The sequence below is a fragment of the Polypterus senegalus genome, chromosome 4 (genome assembly GCF_016835505.1).
Source record: "Polypterus senegalus isolate Bchr_013 chromosome 4, ASM1683550v1, whole genome shotgun sequence".
NCBI lineage: Eukaryota > Metazoa > Chordata > Cladistia > Polypteriformes > Polypteridae > Polypterus > Polypterus senegalus.
The window spans coordinates 89,350,189-89,374,462 of record NC_053157.1 but is presented as its reverse complement, the minus strand read 5'-3'; the positions used below and the strand labels follow the sequence as shown (position 1 = coordinate 89,374,462).

The following is a 24,274-nucleotide window of genomic DNA, read 5'->3' as shown; positions in this document are numbered from 1 at the left end:
GTAAAAACAACAGAAACAAAGACAGTTGTATCTGAAATGTTGTATGTCACCTTGGATACATGTGTCATTCAAGAAAGTGTATAAATGTATTAATATTTATATATTTTATTTTCTATACAGAAGCCTATTTTCTGTTACAAAAAGGCACAATATTTTTCATTTAAAAAAACGGAGGTACTTCTAAGAAAAAGTGGTTGAACTGGATTTTTGTTCCTGCTGTGGTAGTAAAAGGTATCAAAGTATTGTGAAATTTCACTGATATTTTATTGAATTATATAATTCTGGTATCTTGACATCCCTGGTGATTGGAACTTGGGGGCTTGGGGCATTGTGTATGAAAAAATTAAGCTTCTGAATACCATTCTACAGTGAGAGAAAAAGTTTTATGGCAGAAAATATAGGTACACCAATAAAAAAATATTGCCTTTAAGAGAACAGAGACTGACAAAGGTTGGAGGTGAAGCCTAGTAGTCTGAATCTGCCCTTATGCAATAATGGTGACAATTATTACTCAAGTTAAACCAAATCCGAACAACAACATGATGATAGTATTAAGGAAAATATTAAGGAAAATATTTTGGTACTTAAAATACATATACTCTAAGATTAAAACAATGATTACAATATTGTCAGTTATAGACAAGAACAGTATAATGATTTTTAGAATTAAAGTATGAATAGAATATGAAAAATAATTTCTTACCTGATACACGCAAACCCCTAAGAAACATTTCATAAACTGTTTGGGCATCGCTGTAGCAGTATTCCAAGGGCTTTTCATTGTCAAGCAGTGCAGATCTCCTGGCACGTTCACCACCCTTGAAAATAAAAGTACTGTTCAAATATTACAACTCATATGCATCAACTTGTAAGAAATAGGTCAGACTAATGCTGAAAGTGTATTTCAGCAGAGATAAAGTCATTATACATCTAGATGGAAACTGAGGCTATACCTCTCCCCTTCATTTATTGGTCAAAAGTCCTGTTTTCTATCCAAAAAACTCAGTCCCATTTGACTTGTGTTTCCTGTTTATGATCTGAATTTATTTAACAACTAGCAGATTACCCAGTGGCTTCGCTCACTGAGTAGAAGGGGAAAATGTGTGGCTCTCATGAGGCAACGGCATTAATGCCTTCTGAACAACACATCCCCACGTGATTCAAATTTAACCCTCTGTGCTTGGCAGTACTCACACATGATGTCCATTTCTCCTTTTTGTAACTTTTGGATGTAGGCAATAATCTTTTTCAATGTTATAATTGAATCCCTCCATATACAGACCCTGACGCCTGTGTGACATGGTAGCCTATGAATACTGCATACGTCAAATTCGATACTGTTCAGCACGTTGTTCGGATGTTTGTGAGGCCCTCAATTGTGATTGTCGTATATGTTGATCAGCGAGCCTGCGAGCCTTCTCTCATGATCTGCTTCTGTCTCACTTTCTCTGTGTAACCTGACTGTTGTAGCAAGCCTGCGAGCCTTCTCTCTCGATCTGCTTCTGTCTCACTTTCTCTGTGTAACCTGACTGTTGTGGTCATACGTAATTTCCGTTTCAAACTCGAGTGTGCAAGTGCATTATATGTTCTGTGGTCATACGTAATTTACGTTTCAAACGTGAAAAGAATTTTATATATATGTAGATATTGTAGCAAAAAATGCACGCGTTTTCCATATTGTGAGCAAATAACTGGCATGTACTATGTGACAGGAGTAATGCAAGTTATCTTTTTTCTTAAAACCATGGATCTTTTCATATTGTTTGCAGTTGTATATTTTCACCATTGGCTTGTATTTATCATTAACTTTTATTTTATTATCTTTGTTTCTCCTGAAAGTGTGATTGAAAATTTCTCTCAGTGCCAACTACAAAACATGTAGGGTAATTGACATATAAACAAAATATTTTTGGGTATAGTACTTCTATAAGCAGTCTTTGCCTTCTGGTCCATCCATTCATTTAAAATAAACAACCCCCCTTTTAACTTTATAAGTACAGTTTTGTCCCTTTCTGAAATAATCTCTGCCAAGGTTAACCAGCAATTGAGGTCACTCATAATGTTTCTCTGTTTTAAGAAAGGCTACTACGAAAATTTACAAAATGTTTTTTTAAAATAAAAGTTTTTGAAATTTCAAAAATACATACAGCATAGTCTGTTCAAGATATCTCAATGAAAATGGAACTATCCTGCCAAAGATATACCAGAGTTTAAGAACAAAGGCCCCTCTATCTCTGATGACTTTAGACCTATTTCTAATCTGCCTTTCTCAACTAAAATTCTAGAAAAAGCAGTTTTAAGCAGCTAAATGATTACTCGAACAAATATTTTATTCTTGATAAGCGTCGGTCAGGTTTAGGAACAAACCATAGTACAGAAACTGCATTGGCTAAAGTAGTAAATGATTTGTGGGTTAATGCAGACAGAGGTCCTATATATCTATTCTTGTTCTCTTAGACTTTCAGTGAAGGGTTTGACACCATAGACCACAGTATTCTTATAAACCACATTAGACAAAGGGTGGGCCTCTGCAGCAGTGTCTTAAATTGGTTTCAATTTTATTTAACAGATATAAAATTCTTTCTTAGTTGTGGTGATTGTACTTCAGAAACCCATGATATTTTATATTGTATACCACAAGTATCTATCTATCTATTCTGGGTCCACTGCTTTTTTCAATATAGATGCTTCCATTAGATTAGATTATTTCAAAACACAAGTGAGCTACCACAGCTATGCAGACGACACACAGCTTTATTTATCAATAGCGTCTTATGACCCCTGATGCTCTTGGCTCTCTGATCCAATGTTATAGCAGTATTTGTGAAGAGTAGAAATGTTCTCAAACTAAATAAGGAAAAAACAGAAATCTTAGTGGTTGTCAAACGCTGAGTGTATTTGAAATAAATTTGACCTCTTAGTTTTAAAAGTCAAGCCGGAAGAAGAGAATTTAGGGGTAATAATCGTGGACTCTGTACTAAACTTTGAATTGTATATTAACCAGATCTCTAGGACTACATTTTTTCACATAAGAAATATAGCAAAAGTTAGACCTCTCATAACTAAATTACTGGTAGTTCACGCTTTTGTTTTTAGTCAACTACATAACTGTAATGTATTCCTAAATGGAATACATAAGAAATACATCAATAGGCTGCAATAAGTGCAGAATGCAGCAGCCAGAATATTAACTAGAAAACAGAAACCTTGTGCACATCTTACCAGTTTTAGCGTTGTCGCATTGGTTACCCGTGTCATTCAGAACTGACTTTAAAATACTACTAATGGTTTATAAAAACCTTAAATAATCTGTATTTTAGAATGCCTGTCCCCCTAAACCACAATCATAACCTTAGATATTCAAATGGAGATCTGCTTATAATTTCAAGAGTCTAGCTTAAAAGAAGTGGTGATGCGGCCTCTTGCTGTTATGCACCTAAAATCTGGAACACTTTTCCAATAGAAATTCGGCAGGCTAATATCGTGAAACATTATATAAAAAAAATAAAAAAAAAACTACTAAACACACATTATTTTTATTTGTTTTTTGTGGCTATATTTTATTTGTATTCCTAATAAGACTATATGGGCATAGATAATCATATTTTTCAGGGATCCGCAATCTGAACTAATCCCTACTATTCTCTGCTGTGGTGGAGATTTGCTCCACTACCACCTGACCAAGGCACCATGCAGCCAGCTATGATGATGGAATTAAGGCGGGTGTCTTAGCTGTCTACTAGACAAACTTCATCAAATCCTATCATGTGAAGCCTGAAAATGAATAGGACAGATTTAAACATTTATGTTAAGCTGTATGCACAGTGGGGACTGGGTGGTCAAACTGGAGTTTTTTTTTTTTTCCTGTCTTACCGGCCATCTGATCATACCTTTTCTTTTTTGTTACTTATTCTTTGTCCCCTAATCTTAATGATTTTTTGAGCTAGATTGTATGTATGCTATGTAAGTAAATGTAGTTGCTTATATGAAGAAGCAGACAAACAGGTGGTGGTAATAGTCACTTTCTCACATGTTATGCAAAAAGACAAACCATTTTTTTTTGTTTTTTTTAAATAAATATTCTACGACCCAGTCTATCACGTTTGAGTAGACTTAATAGTTAATGCCATGATTGTGGAAAAGTTTATCATTTAAGTATTACTGATTTGTTCTTAAACTTGGGGAAAAAAACAGAAGTTCCATTCATATCTTAATACCCTAATAAAATAATGCTGGTTGACAACTCTGCCATTTAAGTTTAGTTGTACTGAACATTGTCAACATTGGTATATACATTAATATTAGTCTATATCAAAACATAAAAAAATAAATAAATAAAAAAGCAGGAAAAAAAATTGTGAACTTGCATAACTAACATTAAATAACCTGCTTAACCTAACTTATTCACATGATTTTATGCTGAACCACTGGAGTACTGGTAATTCTGGCAAGCCAGCTAGTCCTGAGAAGATTCAGAACTACTCCTAGATCTTACTGCTCTTAATTTTAGTCTAGTGCAGTACTAAAGCCTTAGGAATGGTTTTATAGCATTCTACATTTTGATAGGTAACAACAACTTTTCCCCTTATGTCTTCATAAATCTTGATTGTGATATAATGTACATGTTCAGTCTTTGTGCTAGTAACAGGACTCAGTTAGGTTAAGTCTCTAAATAAGTGAGTTTTATACTGAGAAAATCTGGCTGCAATCAAACGCGTTTAGTCAGCTAACTCTAATTATTATCCTATTAACCGAGTTGATTTAAATAGGAGGCAATAACTTTTTCAGACAATGCCAGTTGGATAACATAGCACATGTGATTTCTCATTTATCTAATGAGCAGTTCATATCTGGTCAAAGCATACAAATAATGTATGTTGAGTGTAATATGTTTCTTAGTAACCACTCTTCTCATAATATCAACTTTAGGCATACATCAAAAAATGAATATCAAAATCAGGAGAACTCTGAAAATAAGGTCATAACAAAGACAAATATGCTGTCAGTAATAAAAGAAATAGGTAGTATATAACAATGTTTTCAGAATCCTTGCGTAATAAATTTACTCCAAAAGGTTCCTGAAAATATGTGCAGACGTAAAAAAAAATGTACTTCATTTTAGTAAAAAAACAGTTTGCTTAAGGTAAATTAGTTAATATCTAAAATGTGAAAAGACTTATTACTGAAGACAGTCATACATTTTCATAATTCACAATTGAAGAACATATGCTGTTTTACACTGCAACCATGTTTTATTTATGTAAAATAAAACACTAATCTTGGCACCAATATCAAAAAATGACCCATAACCTGATAAAGATACAACTGCACACACAGTATCACCACAATTAGAATAAGCAGTATTTTATTTATTTTGAACAAGAGACATTTCAACTAGATCCTTCTCATACTATTCAACCATAGACATACAAATTGTAGCACAGAATGCATACAAATCTTACTGCATGAAATTCTCACCAGCAATTAAAATCACTCAAACTAAACAAATATGTGTCTATAAGCCACAAAAAAGTTTAATTATTAAGCCAAACAAATGGGCCTACCTCAATTTCCACAGATTGCATGGCAAGGTCACAGGGTGGTTTCAGTGCTTTGGGTCTAGTTGCATACCAGTATGTGGTAAGAGCAGCAAAAGCACCAAAACCCATCAATGTATTTGTAGGTAGTGTTCTCATATACTGGCGAACTTCTCCCAGCTCTGGTAGTCTGAAGTGTCTCAACAGCTCGTGGGCTTGCATTGTATTACTCTGTTATGAACTAATAAACAAAAAAAAAAAAAAGACAAACAAATAGATGGTTAACATTTTGATTCCAAACTGTTTATACCTACAAAGCAAAAGGAACTATTTTACTGAAATTACAAGCACAAAAACATTTCAAATAAAGAATGCCATGTACGCCATAAACACTTGGTACAAGACAGTGGTCTTCAACCTACCTGGTGCTACACTTTAGAAGTCACAGGAAAACATTTATAATGGGCAGAGTGACAATTTGAAAAAGTTTCCAAGTTGATGTTAAATCTCTTTTATATTCTAATATCTGATTTAAAACATGCAATTTAATTAAAAAGAAAAAGAAAAAAAACAACATCAACATAGATTGTCTGTGTATGCAAGAATACTACTTCCCTACCATCTCTTCTATGACAAATAACTGCAAAAGAGGCTTTAGAATTTGTGTGTGCTAATTTTAACGTGGCTACATACATACACACAAAAATATTAAAACTTTAATAATAGGAGGTTATAGGTATGTTTCACCATGTAGTTGTCAGCTTATTTACAGGAAATGTCAAGTTAAACACTGTTAAGGAAAACAATATAAACATATGAATATCACATCACTTTTGCGTTAAATTTTGTTTGCTCAAATGTACATTCATTTTTAACGGTTATCTGTTTGCTTAAAATAAAATACAAGGTTAAATGGATCCTATAAATTCTATGCACATTCCCTTCGATTGTATTTTAATCGAAATAATATTTTTATTTCTAAGTCCATAAACCATTATTGTATATTGGATTATCATTATAAAAATCAAGATATTTAACATGTCACCATAAAAATCAACATAATTAATATATTAACTATTTTAGCTATATTGTCCACCCCTGTGGAAGGGCCGCAAATAACCCTTTACCACAGTGACTGTTCTGACTAAACGGTGCCTGTCCACCCCTGCCATAGTTTCCCCTCAGACAGTTCTTTCACCACAGATGGCAACATTGTATCCTAGCACAGAGCACCCAAAGCCACAAACAGACAAGTATTCATAGCCAAAAACTTTTAAATAAAAAACTAACCCAGCTGTTCACTATGAGGTGCTAATATGCTATACCTCTTTTATTGTGAATAATCAATTCAAAATTACTTTTATGCCTATGTCAGATAAATGTCTTATAACGGTTCTTATTCATACATCTGTTGGTTGTTACAATAACAACCAAAAGTTTTTATTTACTTATTTTACTTATACTCACTAATATTAATTTCTGGTAATAGGTAATTTATTACTGTACATTACACAATAATAAGCCTTTTGGTATCTTCAAAGTTCAAAAGACTATTCAAATTTAACTAAGAAATGAATATGACTACTGATATACAAAAATGTGTTGTGATAACATTTTTGATCATAACTCCAAGTCCTCTCAATATACATCTCTTATATCCATCCATCCGTCCATCCATCCATCCACCCTCCCTCTCTCCCTCCTCCTTTCAATTTTCTAGCCTCCCTACTACTTCACGGTTGCAATGATGCTGTGCACGTCGCAGCAGTACTAGACGCAAGGAGGGAAAGGGCATGTTCACTGACATATCTGCCTTACCTACAGAAAAACATTAACTTTAGTGCTCTGTAAAGTAATATTTCTCATTTAAGTTATACATGATCAGTACATTGGCAGGCTCATCCTGTCAAAGCAAGCCGAACAATTATTAGTGCAGGAGCTGAAAATCATTTTACTCAGTTTTTATATTTTGTACAAACATTAAAGCATCCATTGATTTACCGTACCTGTTTAATTCAATTCAAGATGCTGAGTGCCAATGCCATACCTGATAGCACTGCAGGAATCAACTCTGGAAGGGGTGTATTACAGTCAAAGTCAAGCATAATCTTTCAGTCAGGGTAAGTATAGAGTCACAAAATAAATATCAGTGTCTGTATGTAAACTCCATACAAACAGTGACTGGATTTGAACTCAGCCTCCCAAAGATATAAGGCAACAATGTTAACTACTCTTGTCATCACGCCATCCAAAACATTATGGAGTCCACTGAAAGTGGATTGTACACTACAGTATATTATACCAATATATTACAGTATATTATAAAGTGCATATTTACAGTTATACAGTTGCAACTTTCAAGAACTAGACTGGACTAAAAAGTAACAAAGCAAGAATTAGTAGGATACAAAAAACATTCAGCCATGGTTTAAGTAACCTGAATAAACTGTATCACTTTATAATCTTTCATTTTTCAAAAGAGCACATGATCCATGAAAAAATGCTGATTGAAAGCAATAAACAATATATACAACAAAAAAGCAGTCAGAAGACATGTCCTGAATGAGTAGGGGAAAAAAAACAAAACCCACACACTAACGATTATATTTAACAATGTAATTATTATAACCATGATATGTAATTTAGACAGCACCTGCAGAGTGTATATAGTCTTGCAATACCTTGAACAGCACAGCTTAAGTCTGGTTCTAAATAAATCCAGTGACCTCCATCCTGTTGTGTTGCTTAATAAACAATCACCAGACAAGCCAACCAGGTCACAGGATACTTCAATGTCAATTGTACTGTTTGTTCAGGAAAGTCACAAGTACATAGTAACTTTGGCATAGCCTTGTAATGGCTCAAAAATATGCTGCTTTCAGTGAGGTTAATGTCTAATTCCAGTTATCTTGGGCAAATACATTTGCAGATACTGTATGTATAAACCTATTAAAATCCAGGCTGCTATATGAAATTCCTTGCAGCTAAGACAATATGGAATTAAAAGTAAGAAACTGGAGATTAAATATAAAGCAAACTATTTTATTTACAAAAACCAAATTTAAAGAGAAAGTTATCTGTCAAAATTTCCATTAGCATGGGTTTCCATTTCTCACTATCAACTATGTCATTATTAATTGTCAGATATAGCTAAAGAGAACGCTTACCATGTGCGTTGTTCTTGGGTCTCAGCTGGAGTAAACTGCTAGTCTGACACAAATCAGCTGCTGTTTCCTCTTAAGTGAAGAGCTTCAGTGAAAAATGATCATATGATAATCTTCCCACCCCCTTACTTTCACTGCCTACCAGGCAAAAGGTAACTCCAAACTTGGCTTGCCTAGACAGAGAGCCAATAAAAGATCAAGCAACCCTGTCACCCTGAGAGACTTAGGGAGAGGGAAAAGGAGAAGCAGTTGACTGAGAAAAAAAATTTAATTGTTGTCAATGCATTTACTATGACAGAAAACAAACAATTTCAAACATCACCTGCAACACTCTAAGCAAAATAGAATGTCTAAATAAGTGAGCTTAATCCTGCAAACTAAATGGTCTGTAATTTGTAGATAACATTATTCAGGCAAAAAATATTTGTGGCTAAAATACTTCAGATGAAAAAACAGCTTGAAATTCATTTTACTTCCATGTAAATGGAAGTTTGGTGATGGGTTAAAAACGTAAGTTAAATTCCGATTCTGATACTATGATGAGCAAAACATTAAGAATGGTGTCTATATGTGTGTCTATAGAAACGTATATAAACTAACTTCCAAAACAGCTTGCTCCAACATATTTTTTTAAAGATAGAGGGTTTGTAAGTAATCAACAGATGTTGGTACACCTGTAGAAATTGTTTGCATCCACTTTCATAGATTAATTTAAACTTCCAAAAGCTGTAGGTTGTTAACCCATTACTTATTCTCTAAAAAAAAACACCTTTCTGTTTAACACTGAAAATTACATTATTTTCAGTTTTTGGTCATTTTTTTTTTTAAAATGGCTTGAACAGCTGAAATTTCAATAAAAAAAACTGGAAAAATGGACGTATTCTAAATGGAAAGTACAAGATATATATCTATACACTGATCAGACACAACATTGAAACCGCCGAGAGTTGAAGTGAATAACATTGAGTGTCTTGTTGCAATGGCACCTATCAAGGGATGGGATACTATATATTAGGCAAGAAGTGGACAGCCAGTTTTTGAAAGTGACATGTTGGAAGCAGGAAAAAAGGGCAAGAGCAAGGATCTAAACAATTTTGGCAAGGGCCAAATCGTAAAGGCTGGACGACTTGGTCAGAGTATCTCCAAAATGGCAGGTCTTACATTTTGTTCATGGTATGCAGTGCTTAGTGCCTACAAAAAATGGTCCAAAGAAGGACAAATGGTGAACCAGCAACAGTATCATGAGAATCCAAGTCTCACTGATATGTATGGGGAGAGAAGGTTAGTCAATCCCACAGAAAAGGTACTGTAGAAAAAAATACCTGGAAAAAAAAAAAAGAAAAAAAAAACTCCAACAATGAGACAAAAGGTATCAGAACACGCACTACATAAATGATCGCCGAGTGCTCAGAGTACCTATAATGACCCCTGTACGCTACCAACAGTACCTACAATGACCACATGAATGTCAGAACAATTCCATGCAGCAACAGAAAAAGGTGGCCTGAGCTGATAAATCATGTTTTCTTTTAGATCATTTGGATGGTCAGGTACATGTAGATTGTTTACTTGGGGAAGAGATGGAATCAGGATGAAATATGGGAAGAAGGAAAACTGGCGGAGTCAGTGTCATGCTCTGGGTAATGTTCTGCTGGGAATCTTGGGTGTGGCATTTATTTCTTAGGTAGGTGGTACACGTCAACGATTATTGCAGACTACATACACTCTTTTGTTACAATGGTATTTCCATGATGGCAGTGGCACCTTTCAGCAGAATAATGCACCCTACCAAACTGCAAAACATGTTCAGGAATGGTTTGAGGAATATGACAAAGAGTTTAAGGTGTGGACTTGGCACCAAAATTCCCCAGATCTCAATTCAATTGAGCATCTGTGGAATGTGCTGGAAAAATGACTTAAAAGATTATATATATATATATATATATACAGTCATGTGAAAACATTAGGACACCCTTTGAAAGCATGTGGTTTTTGTAACATTTTTAATAAATGGTTATTTCATCTCCGTTTCAACAATACAGAGAGATTAAAGTAATCCAACTAAACAAAGAAAACTGAAGAAAAGTCTTTTCAAGATCTTCTGTAAATGTCATTCTACAAAAATGCCTATTCTAACTGAGGAAAAAGATAGGACACCCTCACATGTATTCCCTCTTAAATTGGCTCAGATCTCACACAGGTATATCACACCAGGTGCACATAATTAGTAGATCGTTACTCTGCATGTTGAATGAGGCTTGCCCTATTTAAACCTCAGACATTTAGTTTGGTGTGCTCCTGACTGTTGAAGTGAGAGTGAGCACCATGGTGAGAACAAAAGAGCTGTCAGAGGACTTCAGAAAAAGATTGTAGCAGCCTATGAGTCTGGGAAGGGATTTAAAAGATCTCAAAGATTTTGAAATCAGCCATTCCACTGTCCGGAAGATAGTCTACAAGTGGAGGGCTTTCAAAACAACTGCCAACATGCCCAGGACTGGTCGCCCCAGCAAGTTCACCCCAAGAGCAGACCGCAAGATGCTAAAAGAGGTCTCCAAAACCCTAAAGTGTCATCTCGAGAACTACAGCAGGCTCTGGCTACTGTTGATGTAGAAGTACATGCCTCTACAATCAGAAAGAGACTGTACAAGTTTAACTTGCATGGGAGGTGTGCAAGGAGGAAACCTTTGCTTTCCAAGAGAAACATCGAGGCCAGACTGACATTTGCCAGAGATAAAGTTGACAAAGACCAGGACTTCTGGAATAATGTTCTTTGGACAGATGAGTCCAAAATTGAATTATTTGGACACAACAGCAGAGGACATGTTTGGCGTAAACCAAACACAGCATTCCAAGAAAAGAACCTCATACCAACTGTGAAGCATGGAGGTGGAAGTGTCATGGTTTGGGGCTGCTTTGCTGCAGCAGGACCTGGTCAGCTCACCATCATAGAATCCACGATGAATTCTACTGTGTATCAGAAGGTGCTTGAAGAACATGTGAGACCATCAGTTAGAAAATTAAAGCTGAAGCGGAACTGGACCATGCAACATGACAATGACCCAAAACATACTAGTAAATCAACCAAAGATTGGCTGAAAAAGAAGAAATGGAGAGTCCTGGAATGGCCAAGTCAAAGTCCAGATTTGAATCCCATTGAGATGCTGTGGGGTGACTTGAAAAGGGCTGTACGTGCAAGAAACCCCTCAAACATCTCACAGCTGAAAAAGTTCTGCATTGAGGAGTGGGGTAAAATTTCCTCAGACCGATGTCGAAGACTGGTAGATGGCTACAAGAACCGCCTCACTGCAGTTATTTCAGCCAAAGGAGGTAACACTCGCTATTAGGGGCAAGGGTGTCCTATCTTTTTCCTCAGTTAGAATAGGCATTTTTGTAGAATGACATTTACAGAAGATCTTGAAAAGACTTTTCCTCAGTTTTCTTTGTTTAGTTGGATTACTTTAATCTCTCTGTATTGTTGAAACGGAGATGAAATAACCATTTATTAAAAATGATATATAAATAGATATATATATAGAGAGAGAGAGAGAGAGAGAGAGAGAGAGAGAGAGAGAGAGAGAGAGAGAGAGAGAGAGAGAGAGAGAGAGAGAGATACATATTATATATATATATATATATATATATATATATAGATATATATATATATATATACTAGCAAAATACCCGCGCTTCGCAGTGGCAAAGTACTGACTTAAAATTTTTATTAAGAAGAAAATTAATCCTTTTTAAACTGAGGGAAAATATACCAATAATTATTTGTTAAGGATCTCTTTGTTTACCACATTTTAAGTTCGGCCCTCCGGTTGTAATATGACCAAGCTGTGCGCTGAGCTTACTCTTGAGCATGCAACGTACAGTTGGCCAGCTGAACAGTAATCTTGTTTCAAATCTCACAGCTTGGATTGCTGCTGTCATAATCGGTTTGAGTTTCATAGTTTGTTTCAATTACGACAGTATTTGTAGGACTTGTGTTGAACAGACATTCGGCATCTGTCAAGCGTTGTAAGCATACAACCGGTTTCATCGATAACTTCACATCCAGCTTTTGAGAGTTTAAACATTCATAAACATCAAAGTGTCCACTACTGAAATCGTCACCTGTGAGTCTAAGATGTTTAACAGGCACTGGCAGTTGTCGAAAGGTGTAAAATATTTGACCATTTCAGTACACTTTAAAGCGACAACCGAACAATTCAGCGGCAGCCATCAACTCACATGCAGAACCATAGGTGAAGGGCTTAAGCATTTCACTCTTCTAGTGCTCCTGTGTAGTATAATTATCTCCTGTACCGTCATCAGTCCACACCTTGAACCTGTCCCATTCATTCAATACATAAGACACAATGTTACTCTGAAAATCAAGAGTGAGCCTGATATGGCCGTGCAATATGTAACACAGAGAATGGAAAAGGTAGGTGCTATCTCCAGGGATGGAAACCACTCGGTAAGTGACAGTTCTTTGATCGATGGTGATCACCACGATAGACATGTTAATGGGGGTACGGTTGGAATGATAAAGGAGATGGGTACCTGAACAATGTAAAGTAACTCTAAAATGCCTAAACAATAACTATAATCGTAATAAACGAACAATAAAACAGCGGAGAAGCCGTGGATTAAATAAAAAGGCTGTAGTTATCAGCAGGGAGACGTAAATCCCGTGGCGAAGTAAAGAAGGGAATGTATAAACCGGAGCGATTGACGGCCTTATATAGGCAGGCAGCCAACAACGTGGGAGGCGTAGGGATGGGGGACCCAACGCCACCTCACATGGTGAACGAGCTGCAGGCTATGGACGTATATATGTACGGAAGTATGATTCAGTTAGCGTTGGGAAACCCCGTACTTGAAGATGGGCCCATAAGTAACAAAGACCGTTGAAATGTTCAATATGGCGGCCGACAATGGCATCATACCACCGAAATAAGTACGTACATTGGTTTTGGTTAGCGCAGGGAAGCCGCCTACCAAATTTCATGAAGATGGGGCCATAAATAAAAAAAGTTCAACATGCTGGACATTGTTAACCGTTATGACCGTTATGTGTAGAATTTCGAAATGAAACCTGCTTAACTTTTGTAAGTAAGCTGTAAGGAATAAGCATGCCAAATTTCAGCCTTCTACCTACATGGGAAGTTGGAGAATTACTGACGTTGAAAAGTTCAATACGGTGGACGACAGTGGCGTCATACCACCGAAATAAGTACGTACATCGGTTTCGGTTAGCGCAGGGAAGCCGCCAACCAAATTTTGTGAAGATAGGGTCAGCCTTCTACCTACACGGGAAGATGGAGAATTAGTGTCGTTTGAAAGTTCAATATGGCGGCCGACAGTGGCGTCATACCACCGAAATAAGTACGTACATCGGTTTCGGTTAGCACAGGGAAGCCACCTACAAAATTTCGTAAAGATGGGGCCGTAAATAAGAAAGTTCAACATGGCAGATGTTGTCGACCGTTATTGACCGTTATGACCATTACGTGTAGAATTTCGAAATGAAACCTGCTTAACTTTTGTAAGTAAGCCGTAAGGAATAAGCCTGTCAAATTTCAGCCTTCTACCTACACGGAAAGTTGGAGAATTAGTGATGAGTGAGTGCTTTGCCTTTTATTAGTATAGATATACAGTAATCCCTCCTCGATCGCGGGGGTTGCGTTCAAGACCCCCCCGCGATAGGTGAAAATCCGCGAAGTAGAAACCATATGTTTGTGTGGTTATTTTATATATTTTAAGCCCTTATAAACTCTCCCACCCTGTTAACATTATTAGAGCCCTCTAGACATGAAATAACACCCTTTAATCAAACGTTTAAACTGTGCTCCATGACAAGACAGAGATGACAGTTCTTTCTCACAATTAAAAGAAAGCAAACATATCTGATCTTCAAAGGAGCGCCGTCATAAAGGAGCGGCCAGGAGCAGAGAATGTCAGAGAGAGCGCAAAGAAAAAGCAAACAATCAAAAATCAATACATGCTTTTAAGTATACAGAAGCACCGCGATAAAGCTGCATTTTGTAGAGGAGCGTCCGTGTCCTCTGTGCAAACAGCCCCTCTGCTCACACCCCCTCCGTCAGGCAGAGAGAGTGAGAGAGATAGAGAGAAGCAAACAAGCACAGAGCGGGAAGCATATCTTATAGCATTGAGGAGTTTTAGTTAATATATAATACATGCTCTGATTGGGTAGCTTCTAAGCGATCCGCCAATAGCGTCCCTTGTATGAAATCAACTGGGCAATCAAACTGAGGAAGCATGTAACCTAAATTAAAAGACCCATTGTCCACAGAAAGCGGCGAACCAGTGAAAAATCTGTGATATATGTTTAGATGTGCTTACATTTAAAATCCGCGATAGAGTGAAACCGCGAAAGTCAAAGCGCGATATAGCAAGGGATTACTGTATATACATATACATACACATACATCAATACTAATAAAAGGCAAAGCCCTCACTGACTTACTGAACTGTCACATACACATATAACCATACATATATACACACACACACACACACACACACATACATACTAGCAGAATACCCACGCTTTGCAGCGGAGAAGTAGTGTGTTAAAGAAGTTATGAAAAAGAAAAGCAAACATTTTAAAAATAACGTAAGATGATTGTTAATGTAATTGTTTTGTCATTGATATGGGTGTTGTTGTCATATCAATCTCTCTCTATCTATCTATATATATATATATATATATATATATATATATATATATATCTATATATATATATATATATCTATCTATCTATCTATCTATATCTATATCTATATCTATCTCTATCTATATCTATATCTATATCTATATATATATATATATATATATATATAGCTATAGCAAAATACCTGCGATTGGCAGCGGAGAAGTAAAAAGAAAAGGAAACATTTTAATCATAACGTAACATGATTGACAATGTAATTGTTTTGTCATGGTCATGAGTGTTGCTGGCATATATAAACATATATATACATATATATATATATATATATACACAGACAAATATATATATACATATATAAACATATACACATATACATATCTACATATATACTGTATATACACATATATATATATACAAATCTACATATATATATCCACATATATATATATATATATATATATTAGGTGGACTCTATTAAAAAATTAATCCAATTAATTAGAGGCTGTGTAAGAATTAATCTTGATTAATCGTATGTAATCGCACACGTAAATTTGCCCCAAATCGCAAATGTTTTTTTTTTTTTAATTTAAAAGGGTTTTAGTGGGTGACAGAATCAAATAATAGACATGGACATGAATATTGTAAACTGAGGCTGTTTTAATTTCTGAAAAAAAAGCCTTTAAACTGCATTTGAATTCAAAACAGAAACAAAAATATCATCCCTGGTTAAAATTGGGCAGACTTAAAATAAAGTGGTAGTTTAAGTACTTTAAGTACATTTTCAGAATAGTATTGTCTTTAAATAATAATAACCAAAATTTCAACATAAAGTGCAGTTTTTCTTCTTAAAAAAAAGTCAGAAACATAAAAGGTAATTTGACCAACTTAATCTTTAAACTCTGAGTAACATTAGCCAAAATTATTTTGTACATTAGGCTAAAACAGTGTGATCATTGAACATTTTGTAATTAGATGTAATTAGAATTACTAACGGTCACGGAAGTCCAATGATCCCCAGTAAGAGCCACAAAGTCCGCTTTCTGTAATGCATCTAATTTTGCTTGCTTTTCAGTGTGCACAAAACCATGCTTTTATCAAGGCTTCGCTCGAGAAGTCGAAATGATCAGTCGTAGGAACGCGCTTTATTCCGACTCTAACATTTTTGTAGCTGTGATGTGTGCATCAGTGTAATGGATGTACCAGGAAATCATGCATTGACAAAAGTTCCCGTTTGCTTGGAATTGAAAGTGTGATTAAATGCGTTATTTTTTTAACGCGTTATGGAGTACATGCATGGAAGCTTCTCAGCTGTGCTTGTGCTAATAAAGGGAAACATTTTAAAAATAACGTAACATGATTCTGAGTTAACCTAATATTTTTCATACGTCCAAAACCAAGGAGATGCGAAGGTAAAATGAATCGGTAGCGCGCATATACTCAGTGCAACCCTCTCGAATCGAACCTCAATTTCGCATTAGAGGCGAAGACTCTACAATTGCCACAGCGTGTGGCTTCTCTATCGAGTATGTACTGTAGATCGGTGTATATATATACATTTATATATTATATATATATATATATATACCCGCGTATCGCAGTGGAGAAGTAGTGTGTTAAAAAAGCTAGAAAAAGAAAAGGGAACATTTTAAAAATAACGTAACATGACTGTCAATATACAGTATTTGTTTTGTGAGTGTTACTGAGTGTTGCTGTCATCAAGGATTTGATTATCATTATTTCTTTCAATCAGGTTCGTATTTGTAGGATGTGTTGTGTTCAAGTTACATTCCGTGTTTGTCAATCGTTGTAAAGATGACAGGTTTCATTCATCAATTCGTTTCTTACTGCATCAATAAACAGCTCGTCTTCTTCTTTATCTGAGACCTGACACACTGCATGCACGGGTTTTTTACACTGTCTTCCTTTAGCGGGACATTGACTTTTTCCACCGTGTGCTTTGTTTCCACAGTAGCTGCATTTATGAATATGCTTATCAGACGCTTCATATTTTTGCTGCCTTTCAATTGTGTAATTCGGTTTTGTTCAGCCTCTTTGGAACTGTTGCTTTTATCTGTGCACTGCGTCAGTTCACGTGAGCCACTCGGTGTACTTGCATCGAAGGTTCCCAGCTGTGCTGGTGCCATCTCGTGCTATGTCCATAGCTTTATTTAATGTTACCTTAGTCCTGGCACTTAAAACTTTCTCTCGCAGTTTCGCTGAGTTTGTGTCAAACACCACCCTGACCATCTCATCCTCCTCTCCATAAGCACAGTCCTTCACCAGTGAATATTTACTCGTGGCAGTTTGCTATTGGATTGCCGCTGATGGACGGCCTTATATGGGCAGGCACTAAATTACAAACGCCAGCGGCAGCCTGTCTATGAACTTAATTTAAAGTGTAGGTTTACATCGTGCTTTGTTTCCGAAGTAGAAGAACTCATGAATATGGTTGTATATGTCACTCGCTCGCTTCTTATTGTTTCGCTGCCTTCTCAATTATATAATGCATGTTTTCTTGAGCGCTTTTTTGAGGTCTTCCTGGTTTTCTATGTACTGCGTGATTACGTGGGAGGCGTGATGATGTCACACGAAACTCCGCCCCCACGGCGTTGAAGCTCATCTCCATTACAGTAAATGGAGAAAACTGCTTCCAGTTATGACCATTATGCGTAGAATTTCGATATAAAACCTGCCCAACTTTTGTAAGGAAGCTGTAAGGAATGAACCTGCCAAATTTCAGCCTTCCACCCACACGGGAAGTTGGAGAATTAGTGATGAGTCAGTAGTGAGTGAGTGAGTGAGTCAGTGAGTGAGGGCTTTGCCTTTTATTAGTATAGATATATATATAACTAGCCAAATACCCGCGCTTCACAGCGGAGAAGTAGTGTGTTAAAGAAGTTATGAAAAAGAAAAGGAAACATTTTAATAATAACGTAACATGATTGACAATGTAATTGTTTTGTCATTGTCATGAATGTTGCTGGCATATATATATATACTAGGAATGAACCTGCCAAATTTCAGCCTTCCACCCACACGGAAGTTGGAGAATTAGTGATGAGTGAGTGAGTGAGTGAGTGAGTCAGTGAGTGAGGGCTTTGCCTTTTATTAGTATAGATATATATATAACTAGCCAAATACCCACGCTTCGAGCGACAAGTAGTGTGTTAAAGAAGGTATGAAAAGAAAAGGAAACATATTTAAAAATAATATAACATGATTGTCAAAGTAATTGTTTTGTGTATTTGGCGGCAGCGTCACAAAGTTTTTTCGCCTAGCTGCATCAGAAAATGTACCACCACGCCTGACACGCCTCCTTTTACTGTTTTCTCACAGCTTGATTGTTGCTGTCATATATATATATATATATATATATATATATATATATATATATATATACACATACATATCTTCATATCTATATACATATCTACATATACACATATACATAGGTATATATATATACATAGGTATATATATACATACATACATACATACATACATACATACATACATATATATATATATATATATATATATATATACCTATCTACATCATATATACACACACACAAATTATATATATGTGTGTATGTATGTATGTATGTATGTGTGTGTGTGTATATATATATATATATACACACATACATACATATATATACACATACATATACTTGTGTGTATAGCTTTTATATATGTGTGTGTATAGCTTTGGTCACTGAGTGCAAGGGAGAAATAATAAAATATAGTCTATAAGTTATTAAACAGTAAAACATTAACGCTTTTAAGAAGTACAGGTACATTGAGCACTACTGGAGTGGTTATGGTAAACTACATTTTAAAGACTGTGTAACACAACAGGTAAGTAACTAACAGCAGCTAAAATATATATGGATCATCTCTCGGTAGTAGATCCCTTTTGAAAGGCGCTACACGACGGCTGTGGTATAGAAATTACATTTTCTATGTGAACGTTCAAATTTGTGCCTCTGGTAATGTGCCTTACCGGCATTTAAAGAAAATTAGTTTTGTGTCCTCTGCAGTGTTAAGCGAGAAAGGCTTTGGTTTGGGATAAAAGGAAAAAGGTGTAAAGAAAGGAAAGTTGCCTTTTTCTTTTATATAGTATAGAGAGATGTGTTCGCTGACGCTATGATCGCCTTTTGAGGACAGTCGCGTGGGTCTTGTGTAGACTGGTGAGACGCCCCGCCATTAATCGGCTGTGATGGCACTGTCAGTCCTCTACTGTGCGTGTCTTCATAATCGGGGTGAGAACCTCATAATCGTATACATGCAAAAGAAAGTGTGAATCGCCTTAATATTATTTTGCCGTGGTGTAGAAAAGGGGTCCCGTGTTTGCACTTGTCTGGGCTATAGCGCAGGGGGAGGATGAAAAAAATTAAAAGTGCTCACTTTGACTTAAGGCAGAAGCGCAGTCAGCGCCTCAAAGGCCGGCACAGCTATGCACGCGCTGGCTGCTCGACATTTGCAGGGCAGGAGACCAGTTTTGCAGACACGCTCATGATATCAAAAGTCTCAGCGCTTTTGAGGTCATTCATATATATATATATATATATATATATATATATATATATATATATATATCAAAATACCCCCTCAGCGGAGAAGTAGTGTGTTAAAGAAGTAATGAAAAGAAAAGGAAACATTTTAATAATAACGTAACATGATTGACATTGTCATGAGTGTTGCTGTCATATATATGCCTGCCTAAATAAGTCACCCTCGCTTTTTCTTACTTTATTTACCGCTCATTTAATCACGGCTAGTGGCGGAAAAATTATAAAATGGAAGGAGGATGGCTTTACCAAAACAATTATTGATGGCTTAATCGATTATTCATAAAGCTTGAATTGGTGATCTGTTTTTCTGTGTTAACCTCATATTTTTTCATACTTCTTCTCAAACTAAGGTGGTGCGAGGGTAAAATGAATCGGGATGCGCTTGATCAATGTAATCGGTGTACCAGGAAATCATGCATTGATAAAGCTCCCTTTGCTTGTAATGCAAAGTGTGATTAAATGCATTATTTTTAACGCTATATGGAGCACATGCATCAAGCTTCTCAGCTGTGCTTGTGCTAAGAAAAGGAAAGATTTTAAAAATAACGTAACACGATTGTCAATGTAACCTTTTGTAAGTAGTGCCTGGAGGATTCAGTGTGGAGAAACTCTATAGAGACAGCGTGTGTATTAACTTGTGGATTTTTCTGTGAGTATTTGGTGGCAGTCTGACGGTTGCTTCGAAGACGGCGTAGCTGGGAGCTCAGCTCAGAGCCAAATGAGATGAATGGGAGGGGAGATGATGATGACTCCCCCACCCGCCTTTAACTGTCAATCCCCACAAACACAGTCTCTCGGAATTTGCATAAGCACACCCCTTCACCTACAATTTTAACTTAGTTATAAAGTGATCAAAACTCTCATTTATATCCCGCGCCCTCTCATTAAACTTGTATCCCGTGATTACCTGTGGGCATGTGAAACGCCAGCGTAGCCTGTCTATGAACTTAATTTAAAGTTTAGGTTTACACCTTGCTTTCTTTCGAGGTAGCAGCAGTCATGAATATGGTAGTATATGTCACTCGCTTGCTTCTTATTGTTTCGCTGCCTTCTCAATTATATAATGTATGTTTTCTTAAGCGCTTTTGGAGGTCTTCCTGGTTTTCTACGCACTGCGCTGACAGTCAGTTCACGCGATTACGCTAGAGGCGTGATGATGTCACACAAACTCCCCCACGTCATTCCAGGTCAACTCCATTACAGTTAATGAAGGAAAATACCTTCCAGTTATGACCATTAGGCGTAGAATTTCGAAATGAAACCTGCCCAACTTTTGTAAGTAAGCTGTAAGGAATGAGCCTGCCAAATTTCAGCCTTCTACCTACATGGGAAGTTGGAGAATTAGTGATGAGTGAGTGAGGGCTTTTTTTTATTAGTGTATATATATATATATATATATATATATATATATATATATATATATATATATATATATATATATATATATATATATATATATATATATATATACACATATATATATATATATATACACATACATACATACACACACAAACCGGATTCCAAAAAAGTTGGGACACTATACAAATCGTGAATAAAAACTGAATGCAATGATGTGGAGGTGTCAACTTCTAATATTTTATTCAGAATAGAACATAAATCATGGAACAAAAGTTTAAACTGAGAAAATGTATCATTTTAAGGGAAAAATATGTTGAATCAGAATTTCATGGTGTCAACAAATCCCAAAAAAGTTGGGACAAGGCCATTTTCACCACTGTGTGGCATCTCCCTTCTTCTTACAACACTCAACAGACGTCTGGGGACCGAGGAGACCAGTTTCTCAAGTTTAGAAATAGGAATGCTCTCCCATTCTTGTCTAAGGCCTTGTTCACACGGGCGTTAAGTTTTTGGATAAACGAACTTGCTCTAAGCGTCCTAGACGTTTATGTTGCATTTTGTGGTGGCGATCGATTGACTTCTACACCGGCGTTCGTTTGTCTCTGTCTAACGCCAGCCTGCAGCCCAAATTGTAGTTTGTGTGTTAACCTGTGGAGGCAGTGTCGGGAACTGGATATGAAAGCCCTTGTCATTTTATTTGAGGTGCCTCCTTTCAATATGGACCATTTTGCTATGTTAGATATTAATCTTCTTGTTTTAAAAATACTCGTAATACGCGACGTAGGGAGAGAAAAAAATCGCCGCTACTGGGTTCATCCTCTGACAGCACGTCGGGTTAAAGGAAGTTTTTTTGTGCTTTATGAAGAAATGCGATATATGGGATATATCCGGTCCTCCGAAGCATAAAATAAACGCGCATAAAACGAACTAGAAACAGTTTCCTTGCGTTCGTTGGGTTTTGAACGCCAAGAAAAAGCTGCATGCAACGTTTTTTTGATGCCGTATAAACGCTGCCGGACAAACGCGACGCCACCAAAGCCCGTGTGAACACTCTCATTGACTCCTACGTGTAGAAAACACTCGGCGCTTGATCCGCGCTCACCGGATGCTACGAACGCATTTCAGTACCCGGATCCTTCTCCTACGCAGCCGTGATGTTGTGATTGATGCAGAATGTGGTCTGGCATTATCTTGTTGAAAAATGCAGGGTCTTCCCTGAAAGAGATGACGTCTGGATGGGAGCATATGTTGTTCTAGAATCTGAATATATTTTTCTGCATTGATGGTGCCTTACCAGACATGCAAGCTGCCCATGCCACACGCACTCATGCAACCCCATACCATCAGAGATGCAGGCTTCTGAACTGAGCGTTGATAACAACTTGGGTTGTCCTTGTCCTCTTTGGTCCGATGACATGGTGTCCCAGATTTCCAAAAAGAACTTCGAATCGTGACTCGTCTGACCACAGAACAGTCTTCCATTTTGACACACTCCATTTTAAATGATCCCTGGCCCAGTGACAATGCCTGAGCTTGTAGATCTTGCTTAGAAATCTTCTTTGCACTGTAGAGTTTCAGCTGGCAACGGCGGATGGCATGGTGGATTGTGTTCACTGACAATGGTTTCTGGAAGTATTCCTGAGCCCATTCTGTGATTTCCTTTACAGTAGCATTCCTGTTTGTGGTGCAGTGTCGTTTAAGGGCCCGGAGATCACGGGCATCCAGTATGGTTTTACGGCCTTGACCCTTACGCACAGAGATTATTCCAGATTCTCTGAATCTTCAGATGATGTGATGCACAGTTGATGATGATAGATGCAAAGTCTTTGCAATTTTTCACTGGATAACACCTTTCTGATATTACTCCACTATCTTTCTGCGCAACACTGTGGGAATTGGTGATCCTCTACCCATCTTGGCTTCTGAGAGACACTGCCACTCTGAGAAGCTCTTTTTATACCCAATCATGTTGCCAATTGACCTAATTAGTGTTTATTGGTCTTCCAGCTCTTCGTTATGCTCAAATTTACTTTTTCCAGCCTCTTATTGCTACTTGTCCCAACTTTTTTGGGATTTGTTGACACCGTGAAATTTTGAATCAACATATTTTTCCTTTAAAATGATACATTTACTCAGATTAAACGTTTGATCTGTCATCTATGTTCTATTACAAATAAAATATTGACATTTGCCATCTCCACATCTTTGCATTCTGTTTTTCTTCACAATTTGTTTAGTGTCCCAACTTTTTTGGATTCCGGTTTGTATATATATATATATCTCTAACTATCTATACAGGGAGTGCAGAATTATTAGGCAAGTTGTATTTTTGAGGATTCATTTTAATATGGAACAAACACAGTGCTATCAGTCAATCCAAAATGTTAATAAACCTGAAACCTGAATGTTTCACAACGGAAATGTGAGTGTGAACATCATCAGGGGAATACATACAGTGGTGTGAAAAACTATCTGCCCCCTTCCTGATTTCTTATTCTTTTGCATGTTTGTCACACAAAATGTTTCTGATCATCAAACACATTTAACCATTAGTCAAATATAACACAAGTAAACACAAAATGCAGTTTTTAAATGATGGTTTTATTATTTAGGGAGAAAAAATCCAAACCTACATGGCCCTGTGTGAAAAGTAATTGCCCCTTGTTAAAAAAAAATAACCTAACTGTGGTGTATCACACCCGAGTTCAATTTCCGTAGCCACCCCCAGGCCTGATTACTGCCACTCAATCAAAAAATCACTTAAATAGGAGCTGCCTGACACAGAGAAGTAGACCAAAAGCACCTCAAAAGCTAGACATCATGCCAAGATCCAAAGTAATTCAGGAACAAATGAGAACAGAACTATTTGAGATCTATCAGTCTGGTAAAGATTATATAGCCATTTCTAAAGCTTTGGGACTCCAGCGAACCACAGTGAGAGCCATTATCCA

At 36.6% G+C, this 24,274-nt stretch overlaps 1 protein-coding gene across 4 annotated transcripts in view; it reads right to left on the bottom strand.

The window, feature by feature from the left end:
* The window catches only part of acsl1a (acyl-CoA synthetase long chain family member 1a), a 215,758-nt gene that overhangs the window by 130,097 nt on the left and 61,387 nt on the right, over positions 1 to 24,274 (bottom strand). For 2 of the 4 annotated variants that reach the window (XM_039751008.1, XM_039751011.1), the window contains exons 2-3: positions 5,565 to 5,778; positions 704 to 818 (exon numbers count right to left, since the gene is read on the bottom strand). In XM_039751008.1, the coding sequence (XP_039606942.1) occupies positions 704 to 818; positions 5,565 to 5,759 (310 nt within the window). In that variant the 5' untranslated portion in view covers positions 5,760 to 5,778. Of the gene's footprint in view, positions 1 to 703; positions 819 to 5,564; positions 5,779 to 8,190; positions 8,211 to 8,704; positions 8,809 to 24,274 lie in introns of those variants that run through there. The other 2 variants (XM_039751009.1, XM_039751010.1) reach the window with 2 other exon arrangements.